Source organism: Astatotilapia calliptera, chromosome 7 (genome assembly GCF_964374335.1).
Source record: "Astatotilapia calliptera chromosome 7, fAstCal68.1, whole genome shotgun sequence".
NCBI classification, from domain to species: Eukaryota; Metazoa; Chordata; class Actinopteri; order Cichliformes; family Cichlidae; genus Astatotilapia; species Astatotilapia calliptera.
In genome coordinates this window covers 65,693,651-65,714,200 of record NC_137428.1, presented here as the reverse complement: position 1 = coordinate 65,714,200, position 20,550 = coordinate 65,693,651, and the positions used below count along the sequence as shown (strand labels likewise).

Here is a 20,550-nt window from a genome sequence, read left to right as displayed (position 1 = left end):
CACAAAACCAAACTGGAAATGTTACATGGTCACGTGTTCTGTGTGACATTTACACAGGAGGAAATTTATTATTTGAGAGATTAAGAAACAGTGACAACATTAAAATGTTACGCAGACATGGACGTGGAGTTTCCTTCTGTAACTGAACTGCAGGTATGCCACGAAGTAAAATAAAAAAAACAAAGACACAATGACTCTTGATCACTCAGTTTATTGATTCTGTTAGAAGAGCTCCAACGGACATTTCACATAAAGCATATTCACCAAAAAGGCGCAACATGTGATGAGTAGTGCTGTTGCGTATGTAGTACAGTTAATACAAATCTATGAATGGCTGTGGCTGTCTTCTACTCATCGCACAAAAAAAGTCTTTTTGTGGCACATTCTACAAATAACTTCCTCTTTCTGTGCAGCCACAACCTGAAGAAAGTAAATCGCAACATCCTGTTCTCGTTTGTCCTTCACTAAACTTGGTTACTAGACAAAAAAAAAAAAAAAAAAAAAGTAAATTACATCCGTGGCTCTATGAATGTCTTGACAGCTGCAAAAGAAAATGCTTTCTAATATAGGAAAACATACTGTGCGTGCTTATCTGCTTTATATTGTGCGTGTTTGTTGGCTGCGGCATCCTAATCATGTGTAGTAACACAGTTTTAGCCACAGATATAATATCATCATAACACATTCACTCTCTCACACACATATTTTTGGTATATGTCGAGGTGTCACCTCACAGTTTGTCAGAGCCAGACAGGCCACTGTAAGACTTGTTGCCTGACTCATCATTAATAGCTTATTAAACACAAAACAGACAGGAAAAAAAATTGACCCGAGTTTCTGTAAATATACTGCTTAAACTGCACAATATCATATATAAATTTTATATAAAATCTCATCCACTTATTTAAGGATGACTCAAATGTTAAACAAGGATACAGAAAATGATATTACAGCTTTAAAACGTATATCTTTTTAAATTTTATATAGAATTTGTATTTTTTGTGGAAACAAACTCAACACGCTGTCTGTTTTGTGCCATCCAGCTTGCCCGTGAGGTGCTGTGCCTCATGCCGACCTTCCTGAAACTGCCTGCTAAAATAACAAAGTTGTCCAGCAGCTGAAGAGTTATAAAAATGTGAAAAAAATTATCTTTAAACACTTTGAAACGCTCTTGTTATTTTAGGCAGGAGAGATCACGGTCAAGGAAGTTACTACGAAGATCATGTGACACAGATTTCATTGGCCCAAGCTGGGGGCTTGCTGTCATAAGGCACAGGATTTCTGGGCATAGCGGTAGCTGCTTCTTGCTGTTGCTCCTCTCCTTCATCCCTTTCTCCTTCTGCACTGGTCCCACCTCCACCAACCCACGCAGGGAGCTCCAGACCTGGCTGTGAAGAGAAAGGCTTCTCCAGAACCTTGAGGACACGCTGGACCTGCAGCAAAGAGCAGAAGTGAGACTGGGTCACCACACTGAAAATGAAAAACTTAAAAGGGAATTAAGGGTAAATGAAGCACAGTCTGATTTCCAGTGAATGCTTCTGGGGAAGTTGTCTGTATTTCTCTACCAAAATCTACAGGAGACAAAGGTAGTTATGTTTCTATCTAGTAAAAATTAGAATCGACTAGAACCTGACCTCAGAGAAGTCCCCATTCTCAGCAGCCTCTATGGCATTCTGGGCAATGTAGTTTCTGAGTATCACGCGAGGGTTGGTGCTGTCCATCACCCTCACTCTCTCCTCCTGCACAGCCTGCACATCACTCTGGCCTTCCAGCTCACGAGCCAGACGTTTCCTGTGGCAGTGATAACACAAAACATTCCCTCAGAGAAGTGCAGCAAAGGAACAATAATCACCTCGACACACATTTCCTCTTTTTTCTGTCTGTTTGCACATTTAAAAAAAAAAAAAAAAACCCAAAAGCTAATCCGGTCTATGCAGTTCCTCCTCTGCTCTCATTTTCCATGCTTTTCTTTCTCGTCCCTTGCTAATAAAACTTACTCACTCATTTTTTTTGCCCCCGTCTCACCTATACTGAGTGATCCAGGATGTCCAATCCTCTGCCTGTTTGGTTTTCAGCTCCTCCTGGGTGGTCTCCATCAGATCCTTTAGTTTGCTGAGTCGCTCTAACTGCCTCGCGATTGTTGCTCTGTCTGAGATCATCTGGAACAGTGCTGGGTTGCTCTGAGCCATAGAAAGCAGCACTGCCAGTTCACTGTGGATACAAAACATCACTGTTATAATTCTTATAGGCCAATAAATAAATATGTTGGAAAAGAAAACACAGACATAGTGCAGGCAATCTAAGAGTTTAGAGAGAAAGTAAGGTACTGAGATAAAGAGTCCAGTGACTGTTTGTATCCATAGAAAGACTGGGTTACACAAAACTCACTCCAAAGTCCATCTTTATATCTAGATTAGTCAGGGATCAACCTTCCACATAATTTGGGGCATCATAAAATGCAGAATTAAATATTTTCTTTATAATTGTTTCACTTGCTAAATAATGAGCTCAGCTATTTCTGTCTGTATTTGAGCTCCAGATTCTTTCCATCGAATGTTCTCTCCAGTCTGCAGACACTCGTTACCATTCAGGGAAAATGCATCACAGGTACCATTACCCTTCTAAATTAATTTGATAAGGATTGGGTTTCAGAAATTTTAATCAAATTTAATACTTTCGAATCCTATTTTAACAGAAAAATATCAGATTACAGGTTCCCATAAAAAACAAAAACAAATAAAAAAAAACCAACAACAACACTTCAAATAAGCATTTAGGACCATCTTGAAAGCTATGCTGGGTAGGCAGTAGAAGGATAATAAAATTATGGCACAACAGCTGCTAACAAAGGCAAACAAGGTCAGTGATGGCAGTAATTTATTGTCCATGTTGAATTTGTTGAAGCATTTGTCTAGTTTTAGGAAAATGGACATGTGATATGGGTGTAAAGGATCCGGGAAGGGCATATGGTTTCTGATAACATCCAACAGACAGCAAATATGGGTATCACTTCCAAAAGTCTCAGTTCCCGAGATCCCAAACAAAAAAACAAAAGAAAAGAAAAAACAGTCCCAATGGGTGCAAACCAAAACAAGGTCTGAAGTGCTTCCAAAAACTATGTTAAAGTGTTACAGTATCCCTGCCTGCTTATTTAGTACTGCGATTCTTACTGCTCTCCTCTTGATACTGGACAGATTTTAGAGTTAAAAATGCTGGATGGATAGGCATGTGACCTAAAATGAGTGATAATTTTACTTTATGTTCAGTGGTTAGTATTATCGCCTCACAGGAAAAAGATTCTGTGACTGCACACCGGCTACTCCGGCTTCCTTCCACGGTACAAAGAGGTGCAGTTAGGTGAACTAGTGACTCCAAACTGGCTGTACGTAAGAATACGAGGATAAATAGTTGACTGTCACTCTGTGTTAGCCCTGAGATAGACTGCCAACCTGCTCAGGTGCACGCTGCCTCTCGTCATAGTAAGGTACTGAGATAAAGAGTCCAGTGACTGTTTGTATCCATAGGTTCTAGACTCCTTTGACCCTTAAATGGATAACCAATTTTAAAAAATGAATGAATGGATTGACCGATGGGTGAATACATGGAAACAATAATATCAATGTTTGCATCATTTTCTGCTGCCTTCAAGTCACCAAAAATATCAACAGATGCTGCTTTAAGAAGCAGCATGTAAAAGACATGATGTATATGAAGCCTCACTAGTGACACCCAGAGGCTGCAGTATGAACTACACTGAATAAAAAGCAAAACATTTGACATTATCACCACAGGCACAGTCATTATTTCTATTCTAATAGTTTTAAGTAAAAATATAAGTGAATTTGGCCATGATGCGTAACACGCTGGGCTTGTGTGTGTGTAGCGGTATAACTATTAGCTAGCTCACCGTGGATCCATCGTGGGCTTGTTGGCAGCCTTGAGCTCCTCTAGGGAGGCGCACTGCTCAATCAAGAGGTCTGTGGCTTTCTTGACAGAGTCCTCTTCTCCCTCGCTATTTTCCTCAGTGGGACAAGAAATCAGACTCAAGCTACGGAAGGTGTTGGTGAAGTCAGCACCTGCAGAAGGGAGGCAGAAAAATGTTATTACAATGTTACATCCATCATTAAATATTTTTCCTGTTTCATATGCAGTGCCGTATGCACGCATTCTTAGACTCTCAGTCTGTCACTAGATTAAATGTTTCGTCACATCAAACTCTCTTTCTAAGCAGTACACAAAATAGTCCCACCTGTGTTGTGCATTGTCTGAAGCAGTTTGGTGATCAGGATCTCGTCCTCAGGGTCCTCCTTCTTCAGCAAACCCAGCTTCTTCCTCATGTTCTCCAAGTAGAAACGGTTATAAAGATCCAGGTACTCCTCCAGTACAGCCTCAGCCCGGTCTGGTGGCAACTCTGGAGCAAGAGCCTCTGCTAGCTTTACGAGGTTCCACCTACAGATAGCTGGCTGGGCTTGGTAGGAGTATCGTCCAGAGTTGTCCGAGGCATTACAAATAAAATCTGGATCAAATCTGAGAGAAATAAGAAGCGCTCAAACCTAATGTGTTATAATTAATGTATTATAATTATGGCTTCACTCCGACTCCGTGACTCTAACCTAATGAGTATGATGGTAACATGTGTGACAGGAATATTTTAAAATGCATACAGTTAAACACTGACCTGTCCATGAAGCCGTATGGACCATAGTCCAGCGTGAGTCCCAGGATGCTCATATTGTCCGTGTTCAGGACACCGTGGCAGAATCCCACGCACTGCCACTGAGCCACAAGTCGAGCTGTACGAAGCACCACCTACATACAGGAAGAGATGACAGCAATCCCATCAGGTCTCTAAAATCTGAGAACAGCCCTGAGCATATTACATCATAACTTCTTTCTATGGATCAGATAAAAAATGTTATCAAAGTTATTCCAGGCCTACAGTGCTAAGAAAATCTTGAATACATAACAATTTTTGATTTGCTGCAACATTTCACTGTCTCTACACGCTGACAGGTGAGAGTGTAACTCATGCTCTGACCTCTCGAAAGAAAGCTACGTTCCTCTCCACCCGATCTAGGTAGTTCTGTTGGATCTCAGGGTAGAACATCTCAATGACATAATCCATCATTTGACCTCGGATCTCATCGCGCCCATAGCTGGGACCCTGGCGACCTGTGAACTCATCGGCGGGCTTGAAGATCTCAAAAGATCCAAACCTGCTCAGGCCGTGAACACAAACAAATCCCATTTAAACACAAATAGAAACTCAATATGAGTAAGTAGGTCAGGTAATGTGCACCCACCTGATGAAGGTAGGAGCAATGCGGAGGACCACAGAACATCTTTCGTGGCGAGCGTGCCCGTTGTAGTACACATCACGTATGACCCTGCTGTCGGAAGTGACTACAGAGCCTGCTCTGGTGGTGGGCACTCCCAGGAAGAACATCGCCTCGCTGCACAGGAACTCTCTTATACTGGAACGCAGGACCTTACGGCCATCAGCTTGTCTGTGGAAGAGAAAAGGACTTTTTTTTTTTCCAATGCTCAGCAAAAAAGGTGCATCTGATTGCCAAATATTGCCTTTCTTCAATCACATATGCTCTGTTAAAACAGAGAATCAAAGTATTTTTCATGTTTTAATCTCTCTGGTGGAGTTATAAAAATAGATTAAGCCACATTTATTCTTAACCTAATAAATAAATTAAACATAATCTTGCAAAGCCCACTCAAACTGACAATGAAAGCAACCCCTTGTACCTGGAGTACGGGGTCAGCCCAGCTCCTTTCACCTGAATCTCCCACCGGCCACTCGGGTTTTCTCGGAGAAGTTCGGGATCTTGGCCAGACGGAACCTTCACCTCTCCCAGGTAACAGGCCGCCCCATCGCCCAGCTGTCCGGCGAATTGTCCGAACTGATGTCCGCAGTAGCAGTGAGCGGCGGGTTCAGATCCTGGCATGACTTTGGATCCGCTGAGATATTCTGGCCCGAGAGGATCGTTCACGACCTCCTCTCCGTCCAGCCCCAGCAGTGCCTGAGCTTGGTGGGACACGGCCACGAACCGAGGCTTGGTCAGCGGTTGTGGTGTCACCCGGGAGAAACACGCTCCCTTCACCTGCCGCACCCCCTGCTCCTCGGATGGATCCAGGGGAAGTTTCTTGAGGGCGACGTTGTCAAATTCGAGCCGCTCCAGCGAAGAACGACTCATGGCCAGACCCATGTCGTCCATCCCGGCAGTGGAGACGAGTCTTAAGGCGGACACACCGGAAAGAAAGACGCGTGACGGTCCCAGCCTAGGTCCTAAATAAGCCATGCAAACCAGGCCATCTGTCTGCGTCTATCCGCTGGCGCAGTTAAAAAGTATTCACTAGTCACGCTTTCATAATCCTGCAAGCTACAGCGGATGTTTGTGAGATACGGTGTAACGACAGTATTCGTCCGATCGGAAACAAACAGAAAATACGGAACTGCATTGACCGAATAGAGTTATTTAGGTTTAAAATATTTTTTCTCATAAATTATCAAAATTAATTAAATTAAAAAAAAATCATTTGCATAAAATTAAAACGACAGGACTACAACAGTTTTGAGACAAATATATTTTTCCTTTACTTAAAATGTTTATAAATTCCATTTCTAAATCTCACTGCTTGGTGTGTTTATGTGTTTACATCAATGGCAGTACAACACGCTGAGGAAGAAAATCTTACAATACAAGGATTCCTACAGGAAATGGGAGACACACACAGAGGAGATGCTGCAGAGGTTGGACTTTATATGAATTATCCAAAATATGGAAAGCTTGCAAGTTGTCCACTTATGATTTCAAGTTCAAGTTAATCTTTCATATTCTTTTATTCGGATTATAAAAGGAAATTAACTTGTCTAACTTTACCTTGAAATTAATGTCTGTACAGTTTAGACTACTCGATTATTATTAATGGGACAGCTCATATTTCAAGGGAAGGTCATGTAGCCAGTGATTACAAACTCAGTAAGAAGCTCTACAAGAGATACAGCTCAGTGTTGGGCAATGTAAGACTCAAAGGCAGCAGTGATAACAGAATAAGGCTTTATCTCCCAAATCTGACCGGCTCAGTTTCCTTCATAGAAGATAAAAAACAACAGTCATTAAAAACATGATGGTTCATTTGAGAGAAAGAAACATGTTTTGTAATTTTCAGCATTTCGGTCCATGAGTTTATCTCAGACTGGGAAATAATAATGCATATATTCCAAAAGTACAGTTGGCACACTGAATATTATCCTTGTGATGGTTTTTAGAGACAACTTTCTGTATATAATGCATATATTTGTGTGAGAGGGCCCCAAACTGGAGGTATAAACAACTCTAGAAGTTGATAGATGATGCACTGCTCTTCCTGAGGCATATATAAACCTGTTCTGTATGCATGGGTAATGACATAAATGGGTGTATGGTATCATTTCAGCTGCAACCAAGTCAACACAAACTTTTTAGTATTTAGAAAATAGGCAGATCATGTAATATCATAAAGACATCCTCTTTAATCTTGCATTGAACCTTTGCACGTGTAAGATAACAACACACATTTCTGCAGCTCCAATATGAGGCACTTGTCTTGTTGATGTTGGCAGGACGGTGCACAGAAGAAATCAGTGAAGTTTGTCTAATGCTTTAAAAACGTATTGAGAATTAGGAGAATGACGCTCAGTCTGATTCACATCATTTTCATGTATTCCTTACATACATATGTGGGCCAGTCTATACAATAACTATATATTGTATTTTTCCACTTTTTTAACATAGCTGTATTTTTTTTCCCCTCTCCCAGACTGCATGTACAGAACAAAAATGTTATCAGTCTCTAATAAAGTGCTGAACTTGAAACAAGCCAATTACCAACAATACTGGTCGGCACTATATGAAGGACTAAAGAAACAGCATGCTCCCAGAAAAATCCCCCACTATATCAGGGCCCGTGAGTAACAGTGAACCTGATGATCAGGATGCTAATCAAATAATAATAATGAAAAAGAAAACGTGTGCATGAGTCCTTTGAAGGAATGCTGTGGAAAATATAAATATACTCAAAATGAACTATTGGCCTTTGTGAATCTTACCATAAAACAAACAAACAAAAAAATATATATATGCATGAATTTGCACAAAATATGCAAGGTACTCAAGAGTACTGTCATGGTTTCTTTGGCAGTACAGCCCTGTTGTGTCTACAGAGACATCATTATAAAGTGGGGAGCTCTGAACCCCATTAGGTCCTTGTTAGTTCACAATATGGGCTGGTGAACCCTCTTCCTCCAGCCTCACCTGACACCTGATTTTAAGGCCATTGGTGATGGATGCATTGTTTTAATAGATCATAATTCTGTTTCACAGATGGCTTAGAGAAGACCAGTTGGGTCAAGCAGGAAGAGGCCGCAGTGTCTCCAGTAAAGATCGGACTGGAGGTAAAGACAGCAGGGCTCTACCTAAACTTCCACCGACACGATAACAGGCATATCCCAGCATTCCCATCATGACGCCCTTTATGACAGCGCACAACACCCAGCCAACGCGTGAGGGAGGTGCGACACTAGGGAAGACAGAGACACACAGAGTTACGGTTGTAATGCCAAATCAAACACAAAAGGATTATGCTTATGGATTTATGGTGTAATTTACTGCGTACAAACAATATGCGAAACATACCTCATGATTTCATTAATATTAAGCTGCTTGTCCCAGTTTCGTTCTATGCCAGGGACGTGACCCATCCCTACGACTCCCACCACCACAGCAGGCACTTCTACAAAAAGAACAATGATAGCATAAACAATGTCTACACTCGGAAATGTTGATGCATAAAAGAATTGGTTATTTGGGGGAACTGAGTACATCTCCACTTTTACATTTAAAAATAACACAACTATTCCAGGGAAATGATCTCCGAATTTGCAAAGCTTTCTCTTGTTTAACTATTCAGAAACTTCTCATTACTGCAAAACATAGGCGTTACTGTCAAACTACAACATCCACAACCTCTTTTGTAGTTTCACAATGAATACAGATTTAGTTTCTAAGTTTATTCAGCAAAAACAGAAGAGAATGACTTACTGTTACAAAAAATGAAAAAGCATTTCCATTAAATGTCTGCACCACATTAAAACCACACCGACATCACTGGTCAGCTGATTTCACAACAATTGAGCCACATATCTGATGACAGATATGTGCACAGTACTTAACAGCTAAAATAAAGTTTTGACTCTTTAGTTTCAATTATATTGAGCAATGTTTTTTAAACCGCAAACTAAACGGACAAAAAAGTATTTTATAAGTGGCTGGAAAAAAGGAATTAACACCCATATAAGAATGAAAGAGAGACTTTAAAACTATACCGTGAAATTCACTGGCCAATTCATTAGTTAAACACAGTTGAACCCTCTTTTGACTTCAGAACTGCCTTAATTCTTCACGGCACAGATTTTCTAGGGTGCTGGAAACATTCCTCTGAGATTTGGGCCCATATTGACATGACAGCTACAGTTGCATTTTGGTATAATGCTGCAGTAGCACATCTGCTTGGAGGTATGATGTGTGTCCAACAATGATATTTTACATAATTTGATTATAACAAATATCTATTTGAGTTAGCGTTTCCTTCCTAATCAGCTGAAAGCAGTCTGGCCAGTCTCCTCTGACCTCTGTCATCAACAAGACACAATATTTTCACCCAGAGAACTGGCACTCACTGAATATTTTCTGTTTTTTTGGCCCTTTGTAAACACTAGATATTTCCATGTGGGAAAATCCCAGTAGTTCCACAGTTTCTGAAACACTTAGAATCCACAGTTACACTTAGACCTTATGGCAAGTCCTTTCTTGCCTATTCTGATGCCTAGTTTAGACTTCAGCAGATTGTTTTGCCCATGTCTACATGCCTACATACAGTTGCTATCATCTGATTGACAGATTAGTTTTGTGTAAACAAGCATTTGAACAGGGGTACCTAATGAACTGGCCAATGAATGTATAATAACATAAGATGAAACCAATTTATTGTCCTAGCTTTTTGAGGATTGTAATACGCACTCTGGGCATTAGGGGGGGACTCCACACAGCGAGTAGCCTGTCGGAGAGTGTGTGTGAGGTAGATGTCTCTTTCAGCCACAATGGTTTTGTGAAGAGCAGGAAACTCTCCAATCATCTCTGACATAGTTTGCTCAAGCAGGTCCTTCTGTTTACACTTCTCCACATCCTCTTTACTGAAACATGACACAGCAGTCAATTTAACAGTGAAAAGGAAGTGACACAGGACAGAGAATATAGTCTTGTTCTATAACTGTGGTGTTTTAGAAACAATTTAACACTTCCTACTTTACGTCTTTATACAGGATGCAACGCAACCTTAGAAACATTTCATTTTCTTAATTATATTTAGTGCAATACTAGCAGAGTCTGGATTAACATTGACATTTAAGGTTTTCAGTATAGAGACCAACATTCCAGTTCCTGAACTTTGACACAGTAGTAAGCATGAAGCTTAAATAAACTTTATCAGACTGCCTGGTTGGTCTCCAACATAAGCTTTAAAAACATACTTGTATTCCTTTAAGTCTCCATAACCAACATTTTATAATTCTGAGGTTCAATCTCAGAGTTGCTGAAAGCCACAATGGTTTTATAGATTTACAGACATCATCATTTAGAAAGAAATGGTAGCATTGCTGTTACTCTGAAAATGTGAGTGCTCACTGCCTGGTTGTACACAAAACACAAACACAGCAAGTCATGATTCTCACACATATACACTGTAGTTGCATTTTTACCCAGGCAAAGACTGCTGAAAACAATACGGTATTATCGCTTTACCATTTTCCACAAATTTCACCATTAACATTTAAACTTCTGTTTCACAACTTTGCTTTTGTACGTTTCCACAAAACTGAACCATCCTGAACCAATTTAGCGAGCAATATAATCCTTCTTGCCAAAAACTCTGAATGATGACTCTTCTCTAACGTCAGCATTATTCATGTATTTGAGCAAGCTGTGAAACGATGCACACTGTCCGCTGAATATTTGGTACTAAAACAGAGTCGTGTTGACGCTGTGTGACAGAAAGCGATCAAGATGAATTTATACCTGATTGGGTCTGACAGAAAGCAAAGACCCCAGGCCAGACGGGCCTTCTGCCAGAGACTGAGAGCAGCGATGGCTCTCTTGAACGTCACAGGAATTGGCCGATCCCCGAGATGAAATTTACAAAAAGGTACCCGGCCAGCCTAAAAGAGAAAGGTAAAAGTTTTTAAACAAACAAAACAAAAATAATAATACATAATCAAATTATTCTCCACTATGTTGCATTTGTGTGCACGGGTTACCTCTTTGAAGGCCTCCCTAAACTCTCCTCCAGGCGCCATGCCCAGTTGCTCTGTGATGTGAGCTGAAACTTTGAGCAGCAGAATCTGCATCAGACCCGACATCACCCCATTCTGACAAACAGAGCAAATAAATTAACACCCACTTCCAGTGGTCAAGGTCATTCTTTAAGTACATAGTAATTTGACAGTAATACAAGCCCAAAGAAAGTATACAATAATACAGGAAACTAAAGAAGTTAGTTCAGAAGTTTTATCCCAAATATCAAAAAAGTAGGAAACAAACCCAAAACTCTTAAGTGACACTCAACGCTATATTTACACCATACTGAAACAAAGTTTAAAATATCAGAACTTGACCATCATTGCCTTATTTGGAATAAATGTACTTCCACTGTCTTTGTTTCATTATGACCTTTTCCACCTCTCTTCATCTACCACTGCTGTTTTTCACACAACCAACACCTTTCATAAATCCTGACCTGTTTGATAGCCTGCTGAACCTTATCCAGATTGATGTCTTTGGCTTCCTTTAACAGCGTATTCTCGTCCATCTTCAACATCGATACCCTATACTGGCACAGCTCCACCACGACCACGTCTGGCTGCACAGCTCGGATCGTCTGCACCAGGAGAAGGAGCACAGCGGTGTGAAAAATCAAGAGACAAATACAGAATAAGAAAGCAGAAGACTGGAATGTCAAAGCAAATGAACAGTTATGAAAGAAGCAAGCACAAGAGAAATCAATGTGAAAGAACAAAGAGACAGGTTATGCTTGCCAAAACAAGAAAATAAAAAGAAACGACATTTAAATATGTAATTCTGTGAGTGTGCTTCTCCACACACACAGAATTACACATAAAATTTCACCTACCATTAACAGTATATCACATTTTAAAAGAGTTTAAGTGGCTTCCTGCTCTGTAACAGTCCTGTTTTTCCCCCTCATTGGCTCACCGTGGCTACATCCTTTTTGCTGCTATCACTGAAATGGGCAGTGCCCACCAGGTATAAGATGCTTCCATCAGGTGCAGTAAGACGAGACACCGTCTCTGGGAGTTCAGGAGACGACTGGCGGCGCTGGGCTCGCAACTGCCAAAGCAACTCCACTGCTTCACCATCCGCTATACAGGAGAGGGATAAAAGTTTATTAAACTGACAGAACAATTAAAGTTATGTCTTACTATAACCATTATATTATGTGAGGGAAGGTACATAATGCACTATGCTAAATTGTAGAAATTTACATTTAAAAAGTACCTTTGAGAGGAATACACTAATAAAATCCTTAGCACGTGCATTTAAATGACAAAAAATAGAGTTCTCACTATTTTACCAATAGAAAGCTACTTGAAGTTATTACTATTATTATTTTAGATTTACTTCAATAATAATAACATGCCTGTTGCAGTGCCCCCCTAATACCGATGCATTCATTGGTCTCGGATTACATTCAGTTTTATTCATTCAAATATTCGTAATAAAAAGTTATGAATGTGAGACAATATTTCACAACAAGTGGTCCCTTAAAGATAAGGAACTACATACATTGTCTCATGAAATACTGTTCTCACAATATGTTTAGAAGGGGGGGAAAAAGAAACAACAACTCACAAAGATCTGGAGGTAGACACGGCATTCCGTCCCCCGAAGGGCCGACTGAATCGTCCTGTGAGACATTGAAACAACAAAGTTAAATATAGTGGGCTTATTTACATCAGCAGCAGATTAAAATGTTATTCTTATTGCTCAAGTCAAGTCAGTTTAAGAAAGGTGGGGCAGCTTCACATAAGTGGCAATTGAGAAACAACAGAGACTATGTTACATCACTCTAAAAACTCAGAGGCTGACGCAGGGCTATCTCCCACCTGATAAAACACCCTATTTTTCAGCCAGACCAATAAAACATGTTTCTTTACCAACCTCCGAGTTGTTTTCTTGGTCCATGCTTGCAGCCCTGGGAGCTGTATGTGACAGAGAGCAGATGGAAGTCATTGGCGCACACAGAGAGCGGTGATGCGTTCACTGACAGTAACGTAGACACAGCACAGCCTCACTGACTGCTGACGTTGCTTTATGTGTAACGACAACAGCTGCCGACTTCTCTAAACGCAGTTTAAACGCGATCAACGCTGGCTAAAGTAGTTGCTGCCGCTGATTTCAGAGAATTAAATCAAAGAGGCACCGTTATCTAAAACGAGAGCATTATCAGTAAGATTAGAACAACTGCGCAGTAAAGGAAGAAGCGCCTAGTCGGTGGAAGGTCTAACGTGCAATACCTTACTTCCAGGTGTAGAGCTGCTAAATACTGAACGTGTAGTTACCGAGGGCTCTTCGTTTTGGCTAGCTACCTTTACTCAAGCTAATGTGGGCTAACAAGTCCGCCAGGAATCTGCTCTCATTAGAGGAATTTAAAAAAGAGGATTTTTTAAAAATAAATGCGAATCTGAAACACGAGATATAAGATACTATACGCGATAGTTGTCTATAAAAAGAAAGACCTGTTACTTACTAAGTCGGCCCTTCTGCCAGAGTGCTCTCCGCTAGTACAGCAGCACAGTGTCAGGCTGTATCTGACAGCCGCGGTGCATTCTGGTACATGTAGTCATTGATTGTTGAGACGCATTTTGGGGGATTTAATTATAAAGATAACGCTTTTAATCCTTTTTTATGAACATTTCACACGTTACAACCAAAGCCATATTATCCATGTGATTACTCGCATTAGGACTGCTAAAGGTTTTCACAGGCCAACAGTCCTAATGTGTAAATCAACACAGTAAAATCATATTAAAGCAGAGCTCTGATACAATGTGCTCTCACACACTAGTACTACTCGTCCTAAAGTGCTTTTGGATGCATTTAGTGTGCTTAAGTAGTCTCTAACAAGGGGATTTTGAGCTAGCCTATGGAGATGAAGAATCACCAAGACAAAAGATTTCATTTAATTTTAATGCCCCAGAAAAAAAGGTATGCATAGGTCTACCCATTCTTTAGGTAGGCCCTGAAAATGAGACTAATGTCTTCTACAGTTGATGTCCTGTTGGTTTCTGAGTCAGTGCAGGCAGTTCCTTTATTCTAGTCTGTACCCTAATGTATGCAGCTGCAAGAAATGCAAAAAAAAATAGTCTGTGTGTTTATAGCAGATAATGAAAACCTTAGTCATTCTTATAAAACCCTTATCCTGCTCATCTATATATTCACTTCACATTAGACACTTCCTCAAGAAGCCAACAGAACACAAAAGGTCATATTTTACCAGTGAGTCCAGCTCCCGTCATCTCAGAGCTGCTATTAAAGTCTTCAAAAAGAACACATCACGGTAACTGCCTTTTTTACAGCATCAAAACATATCTGGCATTAGTTTCACTAAGCAGTATTACAGTTCTACTTTGTTTTACAAAGTCACGCTTTCAATGGGGACTCTGCTGTCTGCTGTACTTTCAAATGGCGTCCAAGTATAGTTAAGAATCGTGTTCTTATGCAATTGTGAAATGGCAGTAATTAGCCATGAAACATGTCATATTTAAACACCCCACAAGCAGTGAGTCATATACAGTGTCTATACATGTACAGCGTGTGGAATAAGATGTTCTAAGCGCATACATTATTGCCACAATTATACTGTGATCTTTTGCATATTAATTGTGCAGATCTCAACAACTGTATTGCATGAGCTACCTTTCTACTTGGCTAGTGGGATAAAGGGACTAAGCGTTATCATGTGATTAAAATACATTTTGTTTGATGTTGCAGATTTGCATTTCTAAAGTGTCTGCCTTTTTTAAAATTATTATTAGGAAAGTCACTCCTCGCTCTTTACCCTGTCTATATACTTTTTCAATATAACTGTGTGACCCTGCACTGTAGCACCCTGTTGAATTATGTCACTGCTGGTTTCATTGGTGGGTGATTAGCTATACACAGTCATCCTGAGACATGAGTGTGACATCATTTCCTACAGTAATAAGCTGGTCAACACAGGTAACGAAACATATATCTCTCAGTTTATCCTTTCTGAAAGCTCAGCTTTGCCACAAGAGTCTTCCCAAGTCACATCTATTCCATTTCTGCTCCAACAATCCTGGAAGTACAGAAGTTAATTGAAAGATCAGAGGTGGCAGCTGATAGAAGGTGACTGGCATGGAGGTTATGTGTGTAGAGTGCAGTGTCAGGGAAAATAATCTCAGTCACGGTTCCTCTTCTTCTTCTCCTCTTCCTCAACATTCTCCTGCAGCGATGAGCTCCCCAGGCCTCTCTGCCAGCCTGTCCCTCCTGCTTTCATCCTCTTCTTCCTCAAAGAGAGTACGATGCATACTCAGTAGCTGGTGTGTGGGTGCTCTTGTTAGTGGAGGTGGTTGAGACTCAGCATTTTCCTTCTGAGTGGAAGGCCCCAGTTGTTGAGGTGAGGACTTGGGACTGAGCGCATCTTCACTGGAGGGAGGGTTGGGGCTAACTCCATTTACATATGTAGTGGTGGACAGGGTCCCTGCAGAGAAGGCAGCGTTGGTTGATTCTGGAGAGCGAATCTTATTCTCTGTAATCAAATAAATATACAGAATAAAAATGGGAGCTAAAGAGAAAGAAAGTAAAAATATTAGCTGGCCAAAGGTGATTGGCCATGCAGCACAAGCATCGTATGCAAGTAGAATGTGTATGTTGTAAATAGCTATGCCCACTGTCCTGCTGTAGAAATGCACTATGAAAGGCACATCCAAATGAAATGATATCTCTGTCTCAGGCATAAGCACAATGAGAGCTACCTGTAATTGCACTGGACACATGAACCACAGTGTGTGTGCCTTCAAGGTACACGGTATCCATGTTGTGCTCTGAGGGTAGAGGTTCTGTGGTTGTGGTCTCCACCTTGGGCTTGCGAGTTGTCAACATATACGGGTGGACATCCAAAGAGAAGTTGCGTGTATGCTTTTTCTCCATTCCACTTACATCTACAATCAGAAAATAAGTAGATCATTAGAGCAGATGGGGAGACCACCCATCAAGAGTGTTGTTTAAACTGTCTCAGTTCATTTTATGGTCACAGAATTCGCCTACATAATACTAGATACATAGGAACATATGTTTCATACTGGTCGGATAGTGCGCCTAACTTATTTAAACTAATTATAAAAGCTTTAAAATGTCTTTCTTACTACATATTCAAACTACCCGATACCTTTTGTTGAAGGATGCTGTGTGCTCTTGTTATCCAAAATAGGTGCAATAATGCTGTCTGCCACTATTTTTCGTCTGAGAGGTTTGGGTTTTTCCTGCTTTGTGTTATTTTCCAGCCGTGTCAGGGTGAGAGGTTCCTTCACATTGGACAGAAAATAAAAAGAGGTCAGTTCAAGTCTTCAACAGCAACAGATGAAGTCTTCTTACTATTTTGCATATATTGTAAGTCCTAAAAGAAAGCTGCTTCTTATGCCTCTTCAGTGAAAAAGGCCCTTATCAAGAGTTACTATTACACCATTTGAAGGATTATGGCCTAGAGTATGTGCGCTCCACTGAGTCAATATTTAAAGTAAGGGTCAATCTGCTTCTAGAGGATAGTACATTTTGCATTCAGAAACATGTTTCCTTACCTTAAATGGTTGAGGAAGAGGATTTGAGGATGGGATCCATTTAATCTTCTTACGAGGTCGTTTGACGACCAGTGGCTCACCACCCATCTCTCGAACCCCGAGGTCAGAAGGATCCATATTGGGATCAATTGTTTGGATCCCAGATTCCCTCACAGTGGGTGTGGCATCATGGTTGGACTGTGCAAGTGCAGCCAGCAGCTGCCTGACTACATTGTCGTACATGAGGTCACTCTCATTGGTGATGAAGTCCAGTCGGTTGAGCGACTTAATGTGATCCCTGTTCTCATTGCAGAACATGGCCAGGATGTTGATATCGCAGAACTGAGACTTCTGCCAGCGTCGCCGCGTTTTAATTCCAACCTTATGGAGTTTGTCGAATACAAAGTTGGACTTGCGTACCACAAAAAGATGCAGCAAATTAACCAGAATGATGAGGTTCATGGTGCAGAGTAGAGCAATATCTACTGCTGCCATGATGCGCTGCAGCTGCACAGCAGGCAGCTTACAGTTGACCCTGAGCTTCAGCTCTGGATAGCTGCTAATGTCTGGGTGCTCACCTAGTGCACAGGTGAACTCATTTTGCCTTTGGCGGGCATAGTAGGTGCTCAGGTAGGAAATGGGTATTGAACTGAGGCAGATAATAGAAAGATGGCGAGCCAGGTAAATCTTGGCCAAAAAGTTGCTTTGGCCTCGTCTCTCCAAATATTTCTCAAAGAGGTTCTGCTCAGGGCTCTTCTCTTTCTCTGCATTCTCTATGATCTCCCTCCTCTCCCGCTCAGTTATGCCCGGCCCTTTGGACTGGATCTGCTTCTCGATCTTTGGGGCCCGGCCCTCAGCAGCTCGATGATAGCAGTTATCAATCTCTTGAAGCAGGAAATTGAGCTCTGAAGTGAGCCTTGTAGAGGCGAGGAACTCCCAGCCCAAAGCAGGAATGTACATGATTCCCGCAAAGGCCAGCAGAGCATAGGGGAGGAACTTGTGCTCAAATAGCGAAGGCCACTCAGCTGGCTCCATACCAGGTTTAGCATCACGAAGCTCTGTCCAGCAGTAGCCTCTTGCATACAGTGCCTGGTCTCGAGTGAAGTTGTGTGGTGTGTAACAGTATATGGACTCCTCTGAGAAAAGTACAAGTATAAAGAATCAGTCCAAACTTTTCTTTAAATTACATCTCATAATAGATTGTGCTGCAAACTGTTCTCCTTATTTCTGTTAGTAACAACATGTTAGTAAGTAAATGACATGTAAGATCAGGCAGAAATACTTTTAATAACATCAGCTCTAAGTAACAATGATATTTATGCTACTTATATAAAAGTGATATCTGGAAATGGATGCATGTGCAACATTCAGTAACAGGAGTCAAAACTGAACCATAACATGGCTCTGCAAAACACTGCAGATCCTTACAAACAGTTAAAATAATAGCTCTTCTTCAAGCTAAACCTATGACTTGTGAATCAGTAGACACATGTTTCAGTGATTCATTACATTCTCTAGGAAATATCTTGCACCTTTCTCATCATTCATTTTTAATCAGTACTCTCATCTCATCTTTTAGAACCCATTCAACACAAAGCATTGTGTGTCTCTGATCATACTCAAGCCACATTTTGAAACGAAAGAAGCACCTTTCAGGCTCTCACAGAGGAAATGAGAACACCCAGATCACTTCACTGTCCATTATGTACAAGACTAAAAGGTTTGAGGGATCACCAGTTCCATTTGATCTTTCAAACTAAGCACTGTCACCTCTGTTATTATCAGTGGTTATTAGATTTTCTCTTTTAAATAAACATGCATTCTATTGTTATTAGGGATAAGGATAATGTGTGCAATGACAACACTTGTTTCATTCACAGAATGCTAGGCACCATCTTTGTGCTGAGTTTCCTCAAAAATAATAAACTCTTCTGCACATCCACTGACTTGCTGTTTAAACACATAGTCCCAGCTGGTTACATGCTACACAGAGCCTGACTCAGCAATGAACCGACATTCCTCTCTGGGTTTTCACTCTGTCTTCTACCCAAACCCACCCTTGTCTCCTAAATCTGTAATCACTTTCACTCCCTCAGTTCTCCAATCTGTTTTCTTCTCTCTCTGGCATCTAGTATTTCAGCTTTTCTTTTTTGCTCTGCACCATACTGCTCCCTTCTCTTTTATGCCTTGTTTCCAGCTTACACTTCTTACTACTGTATGTATGCAGCCAAAACCTTTCTCTGATCAAAAGCGGTCAGAGGGCAAACAGCTGCAGGTGTGGCTTTAGCAATGAACCCCCCTCTAGCAGCTCACCTGCAAAGTTCCTTGTGAAGACCAGGGTGACTAGCAGGATGGGGATGATGACCGTCCCTATAGTAACAACGCGATCAAAAGGAAGCTCCAGTTTGATTTGCACCATGAGGCCAGCCAGTGCCCCGCCCTTCTCATCCTGAGAGGAACCCGGCAAGATCAGCTCCTTCAGCTTCTCGCCTGCAAGTAGAGCTGTAGCCATGTCCAAGTTTTGATCGAGGATGTTCTGCATCCGGAACAAAAATAATGCACACCACAACCCCCCTCTGGGCAAGAGGGGAGACTAGACACTCCCTGATGAAGTTAGATACTCGTCAAAACAATGCTAGAAGCCACACGTGCCACACGTGCCACACGTGCGCAGGAATGTGTGGCCAGCTTCAGCCCCTGTCACCTTGTGTGGAAAAGTAGTGGGTCATACTGTGTGGCCTGTGTTCTTCAGGTCTCAGACTCTTCTACCGTTTCATGCAGCTCTTCTGTTGCAGACAAACAGACATAATGTGCACTGCTCACTCAGCCTCTCCGTTGTGCATCCCCATGTTTGTGTGTCTCTACAGCGTCTGGCCTCAGTCTGCAGACCCTGTGCTGCAGGTTGAGAAATGAGCTGAGTTTGGGGATGTGTTCTTGCAAACCCCAGGGAGAGTTGTTACATGAGCTTGGGAAAGGAGAATCAGTGACCAGTCCTTTCCTGAAAGACAGACAACAAGTTAAGGGCAGTGTAGTGTGTTCATTTCTATAAAGGTACACCGAGGTGCAAGTTGTCATTGAATGTACAATAGCATATTAGCGTAATTTAAAAGAGCAACAGTCTGATTGATACTGCTTCACACCTTCTTCCAGAAGGCTCTCTGTTCCCATCCATCGTCCTCTTTAATGCAGTCATGTGGCCAGGGATTTCTAATCCTCCCTCTCTGACCAGTGAAGTGTGAGGAGGATTTTTGTCTTTGATCAAGCAAGGACACTAAAGGGCAAGTTTATACTCGGAGGACTATTTTAATTTTAAACTGTTTAAAGCATACTTTGATGAAGCGTCTATTTGTGTTAATACATTAAAGGCCTGATATCTTGGGGACTGACTCTGTTTCAAATTTCACCCCGCTCCTCTCTGGACTATCTGGAACAACATGTTCACACAAGGATGTCAGATGAACCCCGACACTTGTCAGTGACATCAGGGGGTTATCATGTGTGGCTTATCGTGTGCATCTGAGAGTGGCTATTTGAGATTGAATGCATGCATGGTCAGGGCTGTAACTATGGAAATGCTTTAAACTTGCTTGGTCATTTCACAGGAAGCTCTTACAAATTCCCTTCAT

General features: G+C 41.3%; 3 protein-coding genes across 4 annotated transcripts; all 3 read right to left on the bottom strand.

The window, feature by feature from the left end:
- Positions 1–195: 195 nt before the first annotated feature.
- Positions 196–6,635, bottom strand: selenoo1 (selenoprotein O1). Of its 2 annotated transcripts, none has more exons than XM_026176563.2 (9): positions 5,758–6,635; positions 5,304–5,507; positions 5,039–5,216; positions 4,679–4,809; positions 4,250–4,527; positions 3,908–4,076; positions 2,026–2,211; positions 1,635–1,791; positions 196–1,433 (listed from the first exon to the last, which is right to left on the bottom strand). In XM_026176563.2, exons 1-9 carry the CDS (start codon positions 6,309–6,311, stop codon positions 1,212–1,214), a joined length of 2,079 nt encoding a protein of 692 aa, XP_026032348.1. In that variant the 5' UTR covers positions 6,312–6,635; the 3' UTR covers positions 196–1,211. The 2 variants fall into 2 exon arrangements, with proteins under 2 accessions (XP_026032348.1, XP_080161033.1); XM_080304907.1 differs by having other exon boundaries at positions 1,140–1,433.
- Positions 6,636–7,502: 867 nt separating this feature from the next.
- On the bottom strand, positions 7,503–13,967 carry trabd (TraB domain containing). The gene is made up of 10 exons (XM_026176565.2): positions 13,873–13,967; positions 13,284–13,324; positions 12,975–13,029; positions 12,318–12,484; positions 11,842–11,982; positions 11,363–11,473; positions 11,124–11,263; positions 10,071–10,243; positions 8,688–8,784; positions 7,503–8,571 (listed from the first exon to the last, which is right to left on the bottom strand). Exons 2-10 carry the CDS (start codon positions 13,305–13,307, stop codon positions 8,400–8,402), a joined length of 1,080 nt encoding a protein of 359 aa, XP_026032350.1. The 5' UTR covers positions 13,308–13,324; positions 13,873–13,967; the 3' UTR covers positions 7,503–8,399.
- An 815-nt stretch (positions 13,968–14,782) lies between these two features.
- panx2 (pannexin 2) lies at positions 14,783–19,611 on the bottom strand. Its single transcript, XM_026176564.2, has 5 exons — positions 19,238–19,611; positions 16,946–18,060; positions 16,537–16,672; positions 16,124–16,309; positions 14,783–15,897 (listed from the first exon to the last, which is right to left on the bottom strand). The coding sequence occupies exons 1-5, from the start codon at positions 19,464–19,466 to the stop codon at positions 15,581–15,583; spliced, it is 1,983 nt and encodes a 660-aa protein (XP_026032349.2). The 5' UTR covers positions 19,467–19,611; the 3' UTR covers positions 14,783–15,580.
- Between the last annotated feature and the right edge of the window lie 939 nt (positions 19,612–20,550).

Bases quoted from the DNA above. Each gene is read 5' to 3' on its own strand.
- selenoo1 (XM_080304907.1), bottom strand. From the start codon at position 6,311: ATGGCTTATTTAGGACCTAGGCTGGGACCGTCACGCGTCTTTCTTTCC. The intron at 4,810-5,038 runs GTCAGAGCATGA...TCCTGTATGTAG, and splicing joins ACGTAGCTTTCTTTCGAGAG to GTGGTGCTTCGTACAGCTCG. The intron at 1,792-2,025 runs GTGAGACGGGGG...TCACTGCCACAG, and splicing joins TCCTGGATCACTCAGTATAG to GAAACGTCTGGCTCGTGAGC.
- trabd (XM_026176565.2), bottom strand. From the start codon at position 13,307: ATGGACCAAGAAAACAACTCGGAG. The intron at 11,474-11,841 runs GTCAGGATTTAT...TCTGTTTGTCAG, and splicing joins TTCAGCAGGCTATCAAACAG to AATGGGGTGATGTCGGGTCT. The intron at 8,785-10,070 runs GTGCGTATTACA...TTCTTTTTGTAG, and splicing joins GTCCCCCCCTAATGCCCAGA to AAGTGCCTGCTGTGGTGGTG.
- panx2 (XM_026176564.2), bottom strand. From the start codon at position 19,466: ATGCAGAACATCCTCGATCAAAACTTGGACATGGCTACAGCTCTACTT. The intron at 18,061-19,237 runs GTGAGCTGCTAG...TACTTTTCTCAG, and splicing joins CTTCACAAGGAACTTTGCAG to AGGAGTCCATATACTGTTAC. The intron at 15,898-16,123 runs GTAGCTCTCATT...ATTTGATTACAG, and splicing joins TGTGTCCAGTGCAATTACAG to AGAATAAGATTCGCTCTCCA.